We start from the raw sequence: 17704 nt of genomic DNA, 5'->3' as shown, positions 1-17704 counted from the left end.
CTGTCCCCGATCCCCCCTTGCCCGCCTCCCAGCGCCCTGTCCCCGATCCCCCCTCCCGCCTCCCAGCGCCCTGTCCTGCGATCCCCCCTCCCGCCTCCCAGCGCCCTGTCCCCATCCCCCCTCCCCGCCTCCCAGCGCCCTGTCCCGTGATCCCCCCATCGCCCGCCTCCCAGCGCCCCGTCCCCGATCCCCCCTCGCTCGCCTCCAGCGCCCTGTCCCGCGATCCCCCCATCGCCCGCCTCCCAGCGCCCTGTCCCGCAATCCCCCCCCTCGCCCGCCTCCCAGCGCCCTGACCCCGACCCCCCCTCCCCGCCTCCCAGCGCCCTGTCCCGCGATCCCCCCTCCCCGCCTCTCAGCGCCCTGTCCCCGATCCCCCCCCCTCCCCGCTTCCCAGCGCCCTGTCCCGCGATCCCCACCCTGCAGGGGCCCTATTCGAGTACTCGCCTCCCTGTCAAAGTTCAAACAACACACACTGAAGTGGGGGAGGTAACGAGCCAATGGGAAGAAAGCTGGAAAAAAGAGGCAACCAATGAGCTGGGACGTCGGTGTGCGGAGGAGCGGCCCAATGAGCAGGCTCCGAACACGGACGTAGCATAGCAACGTTCAAGGACTGCACTGTGGGGGCAGCACGGGCGCACGTGGGAACAGCCTCGGGTTCGGGTCTGCAGTGCGTCTGTCCGTCAGGGGGCGGGGCGAGGCGGGACGGTCAGGCCCGGCCCGGCCCGGCCCGGCGTGACGCCCCCTACCTGCGCCATGGCTCTGCTGCCCCGCACCGCGCGGGACTTCGCCTCGGCCCAGTACTGGGAGCGCTTCTTCCAGCAGCGCGGGCCGCGCGCCTTCGAGTGGTACGGCGGGTACCTGGAGCTGTGCGCGGCGCTGCACAAGTACGTGCGTCCCCGAGACAAGGTGAGTGCGGGGCGGCCGGGGGCGCCTCCGTTGGGTGGGGCCCGGGCCGAAGGGTAGAGCGCGTTCGCGACTCCCCTGATTCTATTAGGTCATAGGCCCCCCGGGTAGGGTCAGAAGCAGCCCAAGGAAGCGGGAGTGGGTGAAATCGCTGCCAGGCGGGGGCACCACTGGGTCGCACCCAGAGAGTACATCCGATGAAGTGAGCTGTAGCTCACGAAAGCTTATGCTCAAATAAATTGGTTAGTCTCTAAGGTGCCACAAGTACTCCTTTTCTTTTCACCTAGAGAGTGGGTGTCACGGGCTCGCTGGCCCGTTGGAGGGTGCATGTCTGGGGGGGTCCTGCCAGCCAGGGTTGGTCCTGGGTCCCGTGCCAAAGTTTTCATTAGCCGCTTGGGTAACGCAGGGGAGGGCCTGCTTGTAACGTTGGTGGCTGGCACCAAGCAAGTAGGGATAGGGGCACTGGGTAGGCCAGGATTAGAATTCAGAGCAACCTGAGTTCAACAGGATGGAAGTCAATAAAACACGTGAAAAGTGCTGCACTTTGGAAGGAAAAATCAAATGCACAGTTATAAAAAGGGGAATAACCGTCTGGGCAGTGCTGCTGCTGGAAAGGATCTGGGGTTGTAGTAGAATCACAAATTGGATCTGATGTAGTTGCAGAAAAGGTTAATGTTGTTCTGGGACACGTCAGGCAAAGCACTGTATGTAAGACACAGGATGTAATTGTCACACTCTGGTTGGTACTGGTGAGGCATCAACTGGAGTACTGTGTGGGTGCCACACTTTAAGAAAGATGTGGACAAACTGGAGAAAGTTCCGAAGAGAGCAACAAAAATAAGTTTTGAAAACTTGACCTATGAAGAAAGGTGTGAGTTGTTTTGTTTTTTGTTTGGGGGGGGGGGCGGTTAAAGGGGTATGTTCAGCCCTGAGAAAAGAAGGATGAGGGTGGAGGGTGTGAAATCTGATGATGGTCCTCAAGTATGTTAAAGGCTCTTATAAAGGAGACAGGGATCAATTGTTCTCCATGTCCAGTGAAGGAAAGACAACAAGTAATGGGCTTAATTTGTAGCAAGAGAGGTTTAGGTTAGATATTCTAACTCTAAGGGTAGTTAAGGGCTGGAATAGGCTTTCAAGGAAGGTTGTGGAATCCCCATCATTGGAGGTTTCTAAGAACAGGTTACACAAACATCTGTCAGGGAGTGTCTAGGTTTACTTGGTCCTGCCTCAGTGCAGGGGGCTGGCCTTAATAATTTCTCAAAGTCCCTTCCAGCCGTACGTTTCTATGATTCTGATTCTCTTAGGGCAGGCTTCATATGGGCATGTGAAGAGGTATAGGCAGGAGCTGGGCTGGGCTGATCTCCTATGTGCTGAGGACAGAAGATTTCTTTGATTCACAGCCCAGTGTTACAGTCGGGTGGCTCAAAGCCTAAAACATATGCCAGATCCATCCCAGAATAGGAGACTCCAAATACTACTTGCTTGATTGGATGTGGATCTGTGAGTAGGGAGGCAGCTTGACAGGTAATCTCATGGATGCTCAGCTTATCCAGGCCAGTATCTCCCCATAGCCTAGTGCTAAGCTAATGGCCCAGCCTGGTGTTGGAGATGGTGACCAGTAGATAAAACCAAGATCATGACCACTTGTGGTCATAAATGATTTCACAGCACTTCTCAAAAGAGATGGGGTATGGCTCCCCTTATTCTAGCTAAAATCTAGCTCAGATAATCACATCCTGTCTCCCTGAATTCCATGTGCAGTCCAGGTTACATCCACTCGAGTTTACTAGTTGCTGTGCATTAGTCATCAGATGGTGTCTTCCACCCGGATGCAGCTATAGTGCAGTGGTGGGGAAGGGATTCCTGCATGTGTGTGTGTGTTTAACATGTACGTGTTGAATGCCTCCTTTCTGTGTGGTGACTCCCGCTGTAGTATATTTATCGCAAGATCCCAGAGTGTTGGTTAGTGAGCATTCATGGCGGGTTTGTGTGTATGTGTGTTTTGGGATCGGTTGGGATAAACAGGGCTGTGCTGTGTATCCACAGGAAAACTATTATCTCTTTAAATTTCTCAGGTTCTTGTAGTGGGTTGCGGCAACTCCGAACTGAGCGAGCAGATGTATGACATGGGCTACCAGGACATTGTGAACGTGGACATCAGTGAGGTGGTGATAAATCAGATGAGGGAGCGGAATGCCCACAGGAGGCCAAAGATGAGCTACCTGCAGATGGACATACTGCAGATGGATTTCCAGGACGCTCAGTTCCAGGTGGTATTGGACAAGGGCACCCTGGATGCTATACTGGTTGATGAAGAGGAGGCCACCCTCGAAAGGGTGGACAGGATGTTTGCTGAGATTAGCCGGATGCTGCAGGTTGGAGGCCGTTACCTGTGTATCTCCTTGGCCCAGGCCCATGTGGTGAAGAAGGTGGTGGGCTACTTCTCCCGGGAAGGCTGGATGGTGCGCGTTCACCAGGTCTCTGGCAGTGACGACGGAGCAGCCAAGCAGCAGTTTGTTCTGCCTGTTTTTGTCTACGTCATGACCAAGTTCAAGAAGATCCCTGGTTCGGTTCTGCAGATCCTCGAGATCTGCACGGAGGAGCAGGACAAGCCTGTGCGGGTGGAGAGTGCTGAGCAGTTGGTCGAGGCAATAAAGGAGAGGCAGCTGTATGCTCTGCTGCGCAGCCAGCTGAATAAAAACCCAAGTGCGAGCCACGTCTCCCTGGATCTGTGTGATGCGGATGCTGGGAAACCTCGGTACACTCTGCATGTAGTGGACAGCCCCTCAGTGAAAGCCTCCCGGAACAATCACTTCGCCATCTTCATCAGTGAGTTCAGCTCCTCCGAGAGGATATTTCTCTAGCTGAGATGTTCAAAATAGGGATGAAATCCTGATCCCATTGAAGTCCATAGAAAAACTCCCATTGATTTCAGCAGGGGTCACAATTTCAGGTGTCTAAAGTTAAGCTCTTAAGCCTCTGGTTAAGTATAAAATAGGCCTGATTTTCACCAGTGCCGGACACCCAACAACTCCCATTCATTTCCATGGCAGTTGCTGGGTGCTCAGCACTAGAGACAGTTAGAGATTTTCCAACTGAACTTATTCTGCTGGCAAATGCCAAGTTGGTGGTATGAAATATTTCACCAAATCTCTCACAGACTGGATGAAACTTTCATCAAAACACAGGCAGGTTTCCCTGTACCCCCACCCCCCAGTTCTGGGGATGAGCAGCATTTCTCCAGCTCCCAGAGCTGTGGGCCGATAGGGAGGCTCAGTGACTCTCCAGCAGCTGGGCTGAGATTTCCCAAGTGAGGGTGGTCAGGAAGCCAGAAACATTTTGTTTCAGTTCTCCTGAAATGGAATTTTTCTTTAAATTTCTTCCACTGAAAAGTTCTCATGGTTTTGACAGTTCATTCCAAAGCAGGATGAATTCTCTCCCCACCCCCCATCCAAACTTTTTTTCAGAAAGATTCCCATTTTTTTGGCCAGCTCTGCTCAGCAACTCTGAAAATCAAGTTAGTTATCAAAGATGCCTTTCAAGGCTCCTGAGTCCCTAAATTTAGACACCCGGTTTTGAAAATCTTGGTCTCCAGGAGCAAAAGAACTAGACACATTAGCTTGCCATGGTATTGTGTGTAGGCAGAGCCCAGTCACTGACCAAAAAAGCAGTGTGGTGCTGTGGCCTGATACAAACCCTTAATCTGATATAGGGGACTGGTTATGAAGATGGGTGGATAGCTGCCCCATTTTTCATCTCCAAAATGTGCCCATCGGTGTAATCTGAAGTTGTATTGGTGAACACCTGGGCTTTATTTTATTGGTACTTGAGATAGCTGGATAGCCCCTTACATCAGCTCGGAGAGCAAATGCACAATACAAGATACAGCTGTTAACCTGTAGGATCTGATTCTGCCACCTTCCCAAAGAGCTATTCCCTACCCCTATGAATAGCCCCATTCGTTTCATTGAGGCTACGTATGGAAAAAGGTACCAGCAGCTGAGAGTTCTGGTGGCAGAATCTGCCCCCTAGTAAATAGCAGATACTGATCATGGAACATTCATACATGTTTGTTACTAACTTTCTCTGTGATGCTCAGTCCTGTTGTTACTGCCAGGTAAAGGTTAAATAGACCAATTTACTCTGTGTTAATATCATAAATGCACTCACTGCAGTTAGCCTTTCCTTGGTGGATGCATGTGTATGGTATTTATCGTGTGTACAAACTGCTGGCTTCCTTAGGATCAGCAGGAGCTCTGAGGTAGCTTCTTCCTTGAATTTGAGAGCGCTCTGCTATTAAAAAAACAAAACAAAAACCATTTGACTGAGATTTCAGTGTATGAAATCCAAGCCTCCTTAACAGAATGCAGAAACCTCCCCTCTTCTTAGCCACACACAAAGCAGGTCACACTGGTTAGTGCATTTTTAGTATTTCTTCAATTGCCCTCTTCCAACCTGTTACCAGTAGTGGAATTAACTTTTCACATTAGTAAGGCAGATTTGTCTGCTAGACAATAACAATAATAGATGGCCTGTTTGATTTTCATCCAAGGAGGCAATGTAGTCCAGCGCACAGGGCTGAGAGTTGGGATTCCTGGAGTTTGTTACCATCTCTGACTCATTGTGTGACCAATTAACCACACTGCATCTCAACTGTCCTGTTCATAAATATGGGGCAGATACTTGCTCCACTTTCCAAGTGCTTTGGAATCTACAACTGGATGAGATCCAGAGGAGTGCTAAGTCTTCTTGTTTCATTAGCACAGACTCTAGATACACAGTCCTGCAATGCAGTCAAGCCTTTGTGTTATGAATGTGTTGGAGGAAGGGGCATCCAAAATGGATTCAGTCAAGGGGTGTATTGGCAGCTTTCAGGGCCATGGGACTGCATCTAATTTGTCAAATCTGGAGAAGATTGCAGTTGTCATTGTCCTCAGTATAACAGGAGCACGCTGTGTACCAGCTCCATCTCGATCCAAGCAGCACAGACATACTGTGTTCTGGAGCTTATCTGCATTAGAGATGAGGGCAGCTGCTTTGGCTGCAGGCTAAGATACATAGGTAGCACTGTACTTCTAGCACCATCCGTTTTTGCCACCGTGGTCTCTGCTCTGCTGACCGCAACCCCTTTCTCCAGTACCGCAGGGCAGAGAGACCGAGTGGCTCTTTGGAACAGAGGCGGGTCGGAAGCAGCTGGCTGCCAGCGCAGGCTTCAGGCGGCTGATAATGGTGGCGCTGCACAGAGATCAGCACTACAAAGGGATGGAAGGCATCCAGGCAGAGCTGTCAGGGAAGGTGATGGAGCTGGCACCACCCGGTCTTCCATCCCAGCAGCAAGTAAGTGCTGTTTCCAGCAGCTGTGTTCAGGCATCTCCTTGGGCAGAGCTGCAAACCCAGCCTGTGCCCCACACCTCCATAACCAGACTCTAGCTCAGAGGTGGGCAAATTATGTCCTGTGGGCCACATCTCCTGCCTGGCCCCTGAGCTCCTGGCCCGGCAGGTTAGCCCCCGGCCCCTCCTCTGCTATTCCCCTCCCCCTACCCCGGTAAGGGGTCAGGGAGCACGGGGGTGTTAGATAGAGGGCAGGGGAGTTCGGGGTGGTGGTCAGGGGCGAGGGTGTGGATAGGGGTTGGGGCAGTCAGAGGGCAGAGAACAGGGGGGTTGAATGGGGGCAGGGGTACCACCAGTCAGGAAGGTGGGGGGTTGGATGGGGTGGCAGGGGGCATGCAGGGGTTCCGAGGCGGTCAGGGAACTGGAGGGTTGGATGGGGCCGGGGTCCCGGGGGTGGGGGGGGAGGGAGGTTGGGGGGGAGAGGGGTGCGGGGACTGGGCCACGCCTGGCTGTTTGGGGGGGCACAGCCTCTCCTAACCAGCCCTCCATACAATTTCAGAAACCTGATGTGGCCCGCAGGCCAAAAGGTTAGCCCGCCCCTGCTCTAGCTCCTACTTCAGGGCATCCTGCTGCTCTCTGTTGCCTTCCATCTCTCTGTGCAGTCATAGTTTCCTTTCAGCTGGAAGTGGGCTCCAATTGCAAAATTGGATCTGGTTCCAGTCAAGGGAGGGGTTCAGCTCTGAGGCTTAATTCAGCCCAGTATCTAACTGCTGTTTTATTCTCCTCCCCACGCGAGCTCCAGTCACTTCATTCCTTTAGGCTGTGATTTTTGGATGCCTTAATTTGAGGGCCTCAACTTCAGATACCCCAACGGGGCCTGATTTTTATAGGGAGGGCATCTCAAGTTGGGCACCCAAAACCACTTGCCCTATTTGCAAATACTGGCCTGAGTCTCTTCCGCCTTCCTGTTTCTTTCTGCAGCTTTCTCCCCACCTCGCTGAGGACTGAACCATTCAGCAACTCATAAAACATGTATTCTTGCCGTGACTTGATAACAGTGGTGAAAACACTGGCCAAGCTACTATGCCACACAAACTTTTCTGCTCCTCACCCTCCCCTGATATCCTCCACTTCCTACGGCAAATATCCTTCCAGTTCCTAAGATGCATCTGGTTCAGCTTGACTTCCTAAGAGGAGGCGTAGAATGGTTTATTGTGCCTTTTTCAGTATTAGCAGGTCAAACGGGGATCTATCTTGGATCCAGTTCTATTCAGTGTCTTCATAAATGATTTGGATAATGGCATAGACAATGCACTGACAACATTTTTGGATGATACCAAAGGGGATTTTTTTGCAGGCGCTTTGAATTCTAAACCTGTCCTTCAAAATGATTTTGACAAACTGGAGAAATGGTCTGAAATAAATAAGATGAAATTGAATAAGGACAAATGCAAAGTACTCCACTTGGAAGAAGAAATCAATTGCACAAATACAAAATGGGAAATTACTGCCTAGGAAGGAGTATTGCAGAAAGGGATCTGGGGGTTATAGTGGATCATAAACTCAATATGAGTCAACAAGGTAACACTGTTGCAGATAAAGCGAACCTCATTTTGGGATATGTTACTCGGAGTGTTGTAAGCAAGACACAAGAAGTAAGTCAAACAGGCCATCTACATATAGCAGACAAATCTGCCTTAATGTGAAAGACTAATTCTACTACTACTCAGCACTGAAAAGGCCTCAATTGGAGTGTTGTGTCAAGTTCTGGGCACCATACTTCAAGAAAGATGTGGACAAATTGGAGAAAGTCCAGAGAAGAGCAACAAAAATGATTAAAGGTCTAGAAAACATGATCTACAAGGGAAGGTTGGAAAAAATGGGTTTGTTTAGTCTGGAGAAGAGACGACTGAGGAGAGACATAATAGTCTTCAACTATGTAAAAGGTTGTTAGAAAGAGGAGGGTGATATATTGTTCTCCTTATCCACTGAGGACAGGACAAGGAGCAATGGGCTTAAAATGCAGCAAGGGAGATTTAGGTTAGACATTAGGAAAAGCTTCCTAACTGTCAGGGTAGTTAAGCAGTGAAATAAATTACCTACAGAGGTTGTGGAATCTCCATCTTTGGAGGTTTTAAGAACAGGTTAGACAAACACCTGTCAGGTATGGTCTAGATAATACTTTGTCCTACCCCAGTGCAGGGGATTGGACTAGACGACCTATCAAGGTCCCTTCCAGTCCTAGATTTCTGTGACTCTTTGAAACTGTTCTGCCGGTCTCCTGTTAAAGGCAAAAGTACAGGAGACCAGGCAAAACTGGATTCTATGATCTGTCAGCCTTTCAGATTTCAGTAGATGTGGGAAATCAGATTAAAATCCCCAGGGTTGGACCTGCCCCTGCAGATCTGGTACCAGGTCTGGTTCTGGGGCAGCTGAAATTGTTCATGAGGTTTCTAGCCAAGACGTGAGAATTCTCATGAGAACAACTGATCTCCTAAGAATCTTGACAAATTGGACAACAATCTTAAAAGAGCATTTGATTTTTTGATTTATTTATTTTGGCACCACTGAAAATCAAACCAGATCCTTGCTTTGGCCTGAAAGCCAAGCTCTGAACCCATCAGAATCTGTATCCAAACAGCCACTGGACCATCATGCTATATGGGGGCCCGCTGAGCTGGGTTGCAGTGCTGTTGCCTTGGTCTCCAGTCAGCCTAGACAGGGATTGCAGGTGGGAGTTTGCACAACTCTGATTAGAACAACAAACTGCCTTGTGTTCGTAATGCTATTTTCCTATTGCGGTCTCTGGGTTCTTCCTCTGGTTCTTTCTGGAAAGTCTCTGGTGTCTCCTGTGTGAGTTAGTTTTCCCCATTGCTTTTCTTTCTCCCCCAGGTGCCGTTTCTCTCTGTAGGGGGGGACATTGGGGTCCGTACCATTCAGCACCGGGACACCAGCGCCATGAGCGGGGAATATCTCATCGAAGACGTGAAAGGGGACAACATGTGCTACTTCCGGCGGCTCATCTTCCTCAGCAACAGGAACGTGGTACAGTCGGAAGCCAGGCTGCTGTCCAGTGCAGCCCCTAGAGGTGTGTAAACTTGGGCCTAGGGATTTGGGAAAGATTCTCAGGGCTTGGGCAGCACAGTAAAGGGCTGTGAAGAGTTGCAGTAGACCCAGGAGCTGTTGGATGGCTCTGGGCAGCAATAAGCAGATTGGAAGCAATGGGAGCATATCATGAGAGTAAATGGAACAACCACACTGAGTGACGTCTAGCTCATCCGAGGGGGCCCACTGTGGAGAAGAAAGATCGGGGTGTATTGGTTGATCACAGGATGACTATAAGCCATCAATGTGATGTGGCTGTGAAAAAGGCTAGTGCAGTCGTAGGATGCATCAGGCAAGGCATTTCCAGTAGAAATGGGGAAGTGTTAATACCATTATGCAAGGCACTGGTGAGACCTCATCTGGAATACTGTGCAGTTCTGGTGTCCCATGTTTAAGAAACATGAATTCAAACTGGAACAGGTGCAGAGAAGGGCTGCTAGGATGATCAGAGTAATGGAGAACCTACCTTATGAGAGGAGACTCAAAGAGCTTGGCTTGTTTAGCCTAACAAAATGAAGGCTATGGGGAGATAACTCTCCCTCCCTGGTATTTAAGGGCTAGTGTTGGCACAAGAGCAAATGGATGTAAACTGGCCACCAACAAGTCTAGGCTTGAAATTAGGCAAAGATTTCTAACAATCTGAAGAGAGAAGTTCTGGAACAGCCTCCCAAGGGGAGCAGTGGGGGGAAAAAAGCCTAACTGGCTTCAAGACTGAGCTTGATACATTTATGGAGGGGATGGTATGATGAGGTTGCCTACAATGACCCATCTGCTATTAATAAATATCTCCAGCGGCCAGAGAGGGACACTAGATGGGGAGGGCTCTGAGTTACCACAGAGAATTCTTTCCCAGGTGTCTGCCTGGTGAGTCTTGCCCACATGATCAGAGTCTAACTCAGGGATGGCCAACCTGTGGCTCCGGAGCCACATGCGGCTCTTCAGAAGTTAAGATGCGGCTCCTTGTATAGGTCCCAACTCTTGGCGCCTGTAGCTCCAGCCCCACTTTCCAATGTGCCAGGGGGTGCTCGCTGCTCAACCCCTGGCTCTGCCACAGGCCCTGCCCCCACTCCACCCCTTCCTGCCCCCTCCCCTGAGCCTGCCATACCCTCACTCCTCCCCCCTAGAGCCTCCTGCACACCACGAAACAGCTGATCAGAAGGTGCGGGGAGGGAGGGGGAGGTGCTGATCAGTGGGGCTGCCGGTGGGTGGGAGGCGCTGGGAGCGGGGGTGGGGGGAGCTAATGCAGGGGGGGCTGCTGACCTATTACTGTGGCTCTTTGGCAATGTACATTGGTAAATTCTCCTCCTCAGGCTCAGGTTGGCAACCCCTGGTCTAACTGATCACCATATTTGGGGCAGTGAAGGAATTTTCTCCTGGGTGACACTAACAGTGACTGGGGTTTTTTCACCTTCCTCTGCGGCATGGGGCACTTGCAGGTTTAAACTAGAGTAAATAGCAGATTAGCCCACAATCCAATCCTGCACCTTTTGCTGTGAGGAAACGTTTTCTAGTGTTCATCCTGTGTTTTCCTCTTCTTAATTCTTTCTCAGTGCTCCTAGTGGTGCCTCTAAACCATTCCTCCACCACCACCTCCTCCTTCAGCTGAGCAAGGCTGGCGGTCTTCACAATGACCTGATGTAGAGTCCCAATCTGAATATTACTGATCTGTTAGATGCTCAGTGGGACTTGAGAAAGATGGATTGTCGTCTTAGGTCTGACACCATCTCTCAGCTGCCAGGAGCAGCATTTTAATTCATTAAGGGAAGGACAAAACTGAAGGACGAGGGAGACTCCGACATGCTGAGAACAAGAGAGTAAAACTGATAAATGTTGACACAACAGTACCTCAGGCCAATCACAGCAGCCACAAGGTCCCGGTTGAATTGATAGGAGAGAATGAGGCCACACCCCATGTTTTCCTGTTGGCAGCTACCCTTGAAGTCTTAGCTGCCAGTGAACAAGTGATCAGAAATGGTTTTTCCCAGGCAGGAAGGGACTTGGGGGATGGAGTCCGTGCTGCAGGGGAGGTGGGAGAGTCTGGAGATGACGTGTATAGACTAGAGGGGAGCGAGGCTGATATCAGAGGTCGGTGGGTGTGGGGCTCCAGGAGCGCAGGCTGGTGGGTGTCTGTTTGAAATGTTGGAAAGGGAGCAGCAAACGGAGTTAACCACAGCCAGAGGGAGGACTGCGGGCTTGGGGAATGGGGAGAGATCATCCAGCCCCTTTGAAAACCTAGCTACAGTCTGACCATAAGAGGAACCCCTAATGGATACAGCAGAATAAAACGAGCCCTTCTCCAAACTTCTGCATTGCCACATGGGGACTTAGCGACCTCCCTCCCCCAAGGATATGTGCTGTTGTCCCCAGCGCATGTCGGGTGTGCCAGCCCCTCTGCATGTCTGCCTGGGCATCTGGCTAATCTCTACTGTGTTGTTCAGGTCAGAAGAAGCGGAAGAAGGACAAGAAGAAACAGACGTCTGGCTCCACCGAGGCCCCCCCAGAGTCAGCTGGCCAGGCCATTGACCGGAGCTACCTCTGCTGTGAACACCATAAGGCCATGGTTGCAGGACTGGCTCTGCTGAGAAATCCTGAGCTCCTACCAGGTGCGAGGCTCACGAGCTAAGAGAAATGACACTCCCCCGCCACAGGAGAGGGCAAGTCCCTAATACAAGTCTTCCCTGCACTTGTACCTGATCTAGTCAACTCAGAGTCAGGGGCACCTAAGGTGGGGGGGGAAAGTATCTCCATCAGTGACCGAATGGCAGGGCGGGCCCAGGGACTCCTCTCTGGCTGCCGCTGGTGCTAGTCCGTCTGTGTCCTCTCCCTATCCCAGAGGTGGGGGTGAGTCTCTGGTGCCATCTGGACACAGCATGGAAAGTGCTGTAGCCTCCCCCAGCATGAAAGGTGCTTCAGAATCGGCACACGTCAGTTTTGGTATGGAGTGGCTGTGGAGGCTACTGGTTAGAGCAGGAGCCTTGGACTATGGATTCCTGGTTTCTGTTCCTGGCGCTGACACCGAGTGCGTATGGGTTGATGTGTCTGTGCCCCAGCTCCCCTGTCTGTAAAGCGGCAAGGACGACACTTGCCCACGTCCTGCTGGAAGGGAGGGGAAGCTCTGCTAGCTCAAGCTCACCAAGCGCTTTGAGATCCTCCTGTGGCAGGCCCTGGAGGAGCGCCAAGCACTATTGGTCAGTGGGAAGCTCCTTGGACTGGATTTCCAGTCTGGTGGATGGGTAACTGGGGGATGTTGGGTTGGTGCTTCTGGCTGGGCGGGGGGACTGGGCGCTAGCCCTGGCGTCTCCTGGTGCTCTGGGTTAGGGCGCTCACCGCCTGTCGCTACAGAGCCGGTTTAAAAGACTGGTGAGGTCAGTAAGCGAAACAAGCAGCGTGGCTTCAGCACATTCCTAGCAGGCGTCGTGTACGTCCCAGGCCCAGCACCCATGCCCAGCCAGCCATGGCTGCTTGGTATTGCAAAGCCAGGGGAGTTTCAGGGCCCGGTAGGTTGCATTGTCTGAGATGAGGGCGGTGGCCTGGTGCCTGCTGCTGTCTGCCTGGCTCTATTGCTCACTCGCTATCCTGAGCACTACCTTGTGTTCCTATTCAGCAGCCTATGGCCAGTGGGCAGCCACAACCTCTGGAAAAGGCTGCTGCTGTCTCAGGATACCAAGAGCTGAGCAAAAGCAACTCTACCCCCTGGCCAGTAAGTCAGCGACAGCAACGGGGATCACAAGGTGCCGGGCAGGTGTCCCCCGACTGCCCTGAACTTCCCTGACGTGCACATCCCTGTTACATGTGTAGCTTCCATAGGAGCCAAGTTCCCAGAATTTCCCTGGACAGTCGCCCGCTGTCGATCAGCTTTGTTCTCGCCCTGAAACAGAGGGAAAAGAGGCGAGGAGGCTGGTTTCTGGACGCCACAGGGACCCCAGTGTGCAGCTGGAGGGCCAGATGTGGCCGGTATTAAAATGAAAAATTCCCCTCTGAAAACTTGCTAGCTAAATCCACTCAAGGAGGAGATGGCGCAGGTGGGGAGGGGATGTCTGGAGCAGCAGAGAGCGAACTAAACCCAGCTGCAGGAGGAAAAGGGTTAGAGGTGTGTGTTTTAGATAGTGGGGACCCAGGGACTGCGATGGATGAAGAGGAAGCCACTTCCATGCCCAAGGTCTACCCCAGGGACCCCAGATGCAATGGTGCGTGGAATGTGAGCATAGTGTTCTTCTCCCACGCTGGCCTGGAGGGGACAGCATGGAGGCAGTTAATTTCCCAGCTTGCTTCCCACTTGCAGGAGCCAGGCTCTCAGTGCTGGTGATCGGGCTGGGCGGGGGCAGCCTGCCTCTCTTCATCCACGACTATTTCTGCCAGTCCCACGTTGAGGCGGTTGAAATCGACCCCTCCATGCTGGAGGTGGCTACCCGGTGGTTCGGCTTTTCCCAAGGCGACAGGATGAAGGTTCACATTTCGGATGGCCTGGACTACGTGGCCAACCTGGCAGCAGCGGCAGGTAATGGGCAAGGGTCCCTGCAGACTGATCATAGAATATCAGGGTTGGAAGGGATCTCAGGAGGTCATCTAGTCCAACCCCCTGCTCAAAGCAGGACCAATCCCCGATTTTTGCCCCAGATCCCTAAATGGCCCCCTCAAGGATTGAACTCACAACCCTGGGTTTAGCAGGCCAATGCTCAAACCACTGAGCTATCCCTCCCCTGATGCATCCCTGAGGCTCCACCAATCCCGCCTCCCTACTCTCGAATGCCGTGAGGGGATGGTATCGGTTCCACACCTGTAGCTGCTAGCCAGGGTCACTGCTGAGCAGTGCTGAGTACTCCCCTTGATTCTGGACCCTGAGCGCAGCAACCCCAATGCCGATCTTCCAAGCTCCTTGCAGTTGGTTAGCTTTGTACCCCACAGGGATAGGGCGAGGGGACGGGGAGAATCTTCACAGTTCGGGAGATCCCACTAAGGTAGTGCCCTGTGAGGTGGTGAGAAGAGAGATCCGATGATGTGTTACCTCAACTCTGACTCATACCCATCCCTTTCTTGTTGATTCCCCTACTCCCCACCCAAAAGTGTCTTCTGGTGAGGTTCTCTTCCATTCTGAGCCATCCCACCTCTCTCTCCTCCGCCCAGTCCCCCCATGCATAGGCGCCAACTTCTGCTTGCACTGGTGGGTGCTTGACCTTCCTCTGCCCCCACCCCAACTCCGTCCCCTCCCTATTCTGACTCCTTCCCCAAATCATAGAATATCAGGGTTGGAAAGGACCTTAGGAGGTCAATCCCTGTCCCAGCCCCGCCTCTTCTCCTCCCCTGAGCATGCCACATTCCCGCTCCTCCCCCCTCCCTCCTGGAGCTTGCTAAGCTGTCAAACAGCTGTTTGGTGGTGGCAAGCACTGGGAGGAAGGTGGAGGAGCAGGGACACGGCGGGGAGGAGGCAGAGGCGGAGATGAGGTGGGCGTGGGGTGGGGAGCTTGGCTGCCGGTGGGTGCAGCGCACCCACCAACTTTTCCCCGTGGGTGCTCTAGCGCCTACGCCTCCACGCCAGCCCATCACTGCTTTACCTATCAGCCATTTAATTTGTATGTAACACGCGTGAGCTGAGGTGCCATTAGCAAGGTGTGGAAGGATATCTAATTCTCTTCCACCTGCAGCCATTAGCATCATGAGCTATGACCTTTTCAGCCTCCTAAGCTAAGTAGAGTCATCCTTTGTTGGTATGTGGATGGGAGACCTCCAAAGAGAACCCAATGCTGGAGAAAGTGGTGGTTTTGCGTCATTGGTTGCATTCTTTCCCCAGTCCCTGCTGAATTAATGCCACTGCCTGGCGTTGGGGGGGTCTTTCTGGCAAGATGTCTAATGGGCAGCATGACCACTCGTGGTCATTTAAAGATCTCCTGGCCTGGTGCCAAATTCCAGTCTGGCTGCCTGTAGTTCCAGTGTGACACAGTGTTCTTTGCTTCCTCTGTTAATTGCTGAGCAGCTGCCATGCCCACTCCAGAGGTGGCTGCGTTTCTGTGGAAGGGGAGAAGACTCCTGCAAGTGTCATTCATAGAGCCTTGGATGGAAGCTGCTGTGCAAATGGCAAAAGAATCTTTTAACCTTCCACCTTTTATCTCAGCCACTCGCACAGTGACTATGGCAGTGAGCAGTGCTTGGCTCATCCAACGCTATTGCTTCCTTGCTCTTTGGGGATGCTAACTGGGCTGTTCTTCTTCTGCAGCACCAGTCCGGTACAATGCTGTCATGTTTGATGTAGACAGCAAGGATCCCACGCTGGGAATGAGCTGCCCGCCGCCGGCCTTTGTGGAAATGGCCTTCCTGCAGAAGGTTAGAACCATCCTGGCACCAGAAGGTACGGAAAGGCTGTCCGACAGCCTCACATGCGCTGAAGAGAGCAAGCGTGTCCCTAGTGGTGAAAGCTCGGCCCTGGGTGGCAGGATCCCTGGGTTCTGTGCCTGGTTCTGCCACTCAGTGGCAGAGCAACCTCTGTGGCTCAGCCCCACTCTGTAAAACAGAGCGAATAACGTTGGTGAGGCAGATGGAGCCACTCAATGGATGTACAGGGCAGTGCGGGTCAGATTGTAATGCCCTCCCACCCCAGGATGACTAGCACCTTGCTCCATGAGCGGGTCTGCTGATACCAGTGGATCTGCTCATGGAGGAAGGGGCGATGAGGGATGGCGGGATGGCCTTATGTATGTTCAGTGATTCGCTGGCATTAGCGACAGCAATGGGAGCTCTCTGTTAGACACTGGAGTCAGCTGCTAACTAGCTCCAGGCCCATGGCTGCTTTGCAGGGGCCTCTCTTTGTTTGCGCTGTGTGCCAGGACTCTCACCCACTTGACGTTCGGTGCTGGTGCTCTCAAGCTTTACCCAGACGAGGGCCGTGGCACCTTCTGGCTGTTAATTCAGGAGCTGCACCTAATGGGCATAAATGGAGAGACTGAGGCTGCAAGCCTGGCCGTGCTGCTGGGAGACCGTGGGTTCCAGCATGCCTGGCTGCTTGGCTCCAGTTGGAGCTCAGCCTGCTGGAATCTGTAGTCCCCTAGCAGCGCCTCTATTGGTGTGGAGGATTGGGGAGTAGGGTGAGGCAGGTTGCTACTGATCACTCCAGTTCCAAACGTGCCTGTGTTCTCGGGTCTCTTTTCCCCTTGCTCCAGGCGTCTTTGTGGTCAACTTGGTGTGCCGAGACTCCCTGCTCAAAGACTCGGTTATGGCCACCCTCAAGGAGGTCTTCCCCCTGCTGTACGCCCGGAGGATCGAGGGGGAGGTCAACGAAATCCTGTTCTGCCAGCCGCACCCCGAGGGGAAGCTGGCTGCCCCGGAGCTTGTGGAGATGGGTAGGACCCTGGAGAGGACGCTGAGGAGGCCCGGCCGAGCATGGGACAGCTCCTACATCCTGTCGGACATGCTGAAGGCAGTGGAGATCGTGTGAGAGGGACGTTCTGCCTCGCCTGGGTTACCCGCCTGTGCTCTCTGTCTGGAGAGAGGAGCTGAAGGCAGTTGTGCCGTCTGACTGTAAACACTGCGAGTGAAGAGCGGCGCCCCCCAGCACCTCACACACATGCTCCTCCCGGCTGCTAGGGCTAGAATGGTGCATCTCGAGCAGCCTGTCAGAAGGGAGGCAGGATCCTGGAAGGGAAAACCTCCCTCTGGGGGAAAAAGGGGGGCTGCCAGCCATAGTGAAAGGACCGAAGGGTCTCTAGGCAGCAGCGAATGGTGTGAAAAGTTCTTTTCCTTCTCTGAGTGGCTGTGTGCCAGCTGCTTAGGGGAGTGGGGCCTGGTCTAGCTCTACTACTTTGGCTCCTTATTGCTGTGGAGGCCAGTCCCCTGGGCGCCAGCCCTGGGTGTTTGCCACGGGAGCCTCCCCCGCTCTCTGCTTTTAAAATAAAGGTCTTTTTCTTTGGCAGATGTAGAATTGGGGAAACAGGGCCTTGGGTGTGGAGTAGGCGGCTAGCATGAAGGGTGGGAACGTGGGGGCCAAAGCTGGTAGGCTGGGGAAAAGCGAGGAAGTCCCACTTACAAAAGGGGGCTGTCTGGGTCTCTGATTCCAAATCCCACCTGTCTCCTGTGTCTGTCCGCCTGACTCACCAATGTACAGTCTTGTCACTCGCCCTGCCTGGCATTTGTACACTCTCACCCCAGCTCTCCTGTCAGCTGGCCCATGCTCCCCACAATTTTCTCTGACCCTAGATGAATAGGTAGGATCTGAGAAAGAGCTAGGCCCAGCTCTGAGCTCCTCCGGCCTGCAGGGCTCTCTCCCACTTAAATCAGAGGGAGTCTCCACTCTGTAAGGGTGTTAGAATTGGGTCCTGCATGGATCTGTTTGTACTGCAGTGGCTGCAACCACAAAGCATGTGATGGACATCTGATG

General features: G+C 52.8%; 1 protein-coding gene across 2 annotated transcripts; it reads left to right on the top strand.

The window, feature by feature from the left end:
* Positions 1-620: 620 nt before the first annotated feature.
* On the top strand, positions 621-17269 carry METTL13 (methyltransferase 13, eEF1A N-terminus and K55). Of its 2 annotated transcripts, XM_074960902.1 has the most exons (9): positions 621-906; positions 2979-3732; positions 6041-6240; positions 9127-9322; positions 11778-11942; positions 12944-13039; positions 13622-13837; positions 15551-15682; positions 16491-17269. In XM_074960902.1, exons 1-9 carry the CDS (start codon positions 754-756, stop codon positions 16763-16765), a joined length of 2187 nt encoding a protein of 728 aa, XP_074817003.1. In that variant the 5' UTR covers positions 621-753; the 3' UTR covers positions 16766-17269. The 2 variants fall into 2 exon arrangements, with proteins under 2 accessions (XP_074817003.1, XP_074817005.1); XM_074960904.1 differs by lacking the exon at positions 12944-13039 and having other exon boundaries at positions 624-906; positions 16491-17262.
* The last annotated feature ends 435 nt before the right edge of the window (positions 17270-17704 follow it).

Source organism: Natator depressus, chromosome 8 (assembly GCF_965152275.1).
Source record: "Natator depressus isolate rNatDep1 chromosome 8, rNatDep2.hap1, whole genome shotgun sequence".
NCBI lineage: Eukaryota > Metazoa > Chordata > Testudines > Cheloniidae > Natator > Natator depressus.
Note: the sequence above shows the minus strand (reverse complement) of the source record. Positions and strands in the feature narration are given on the sequence as shown.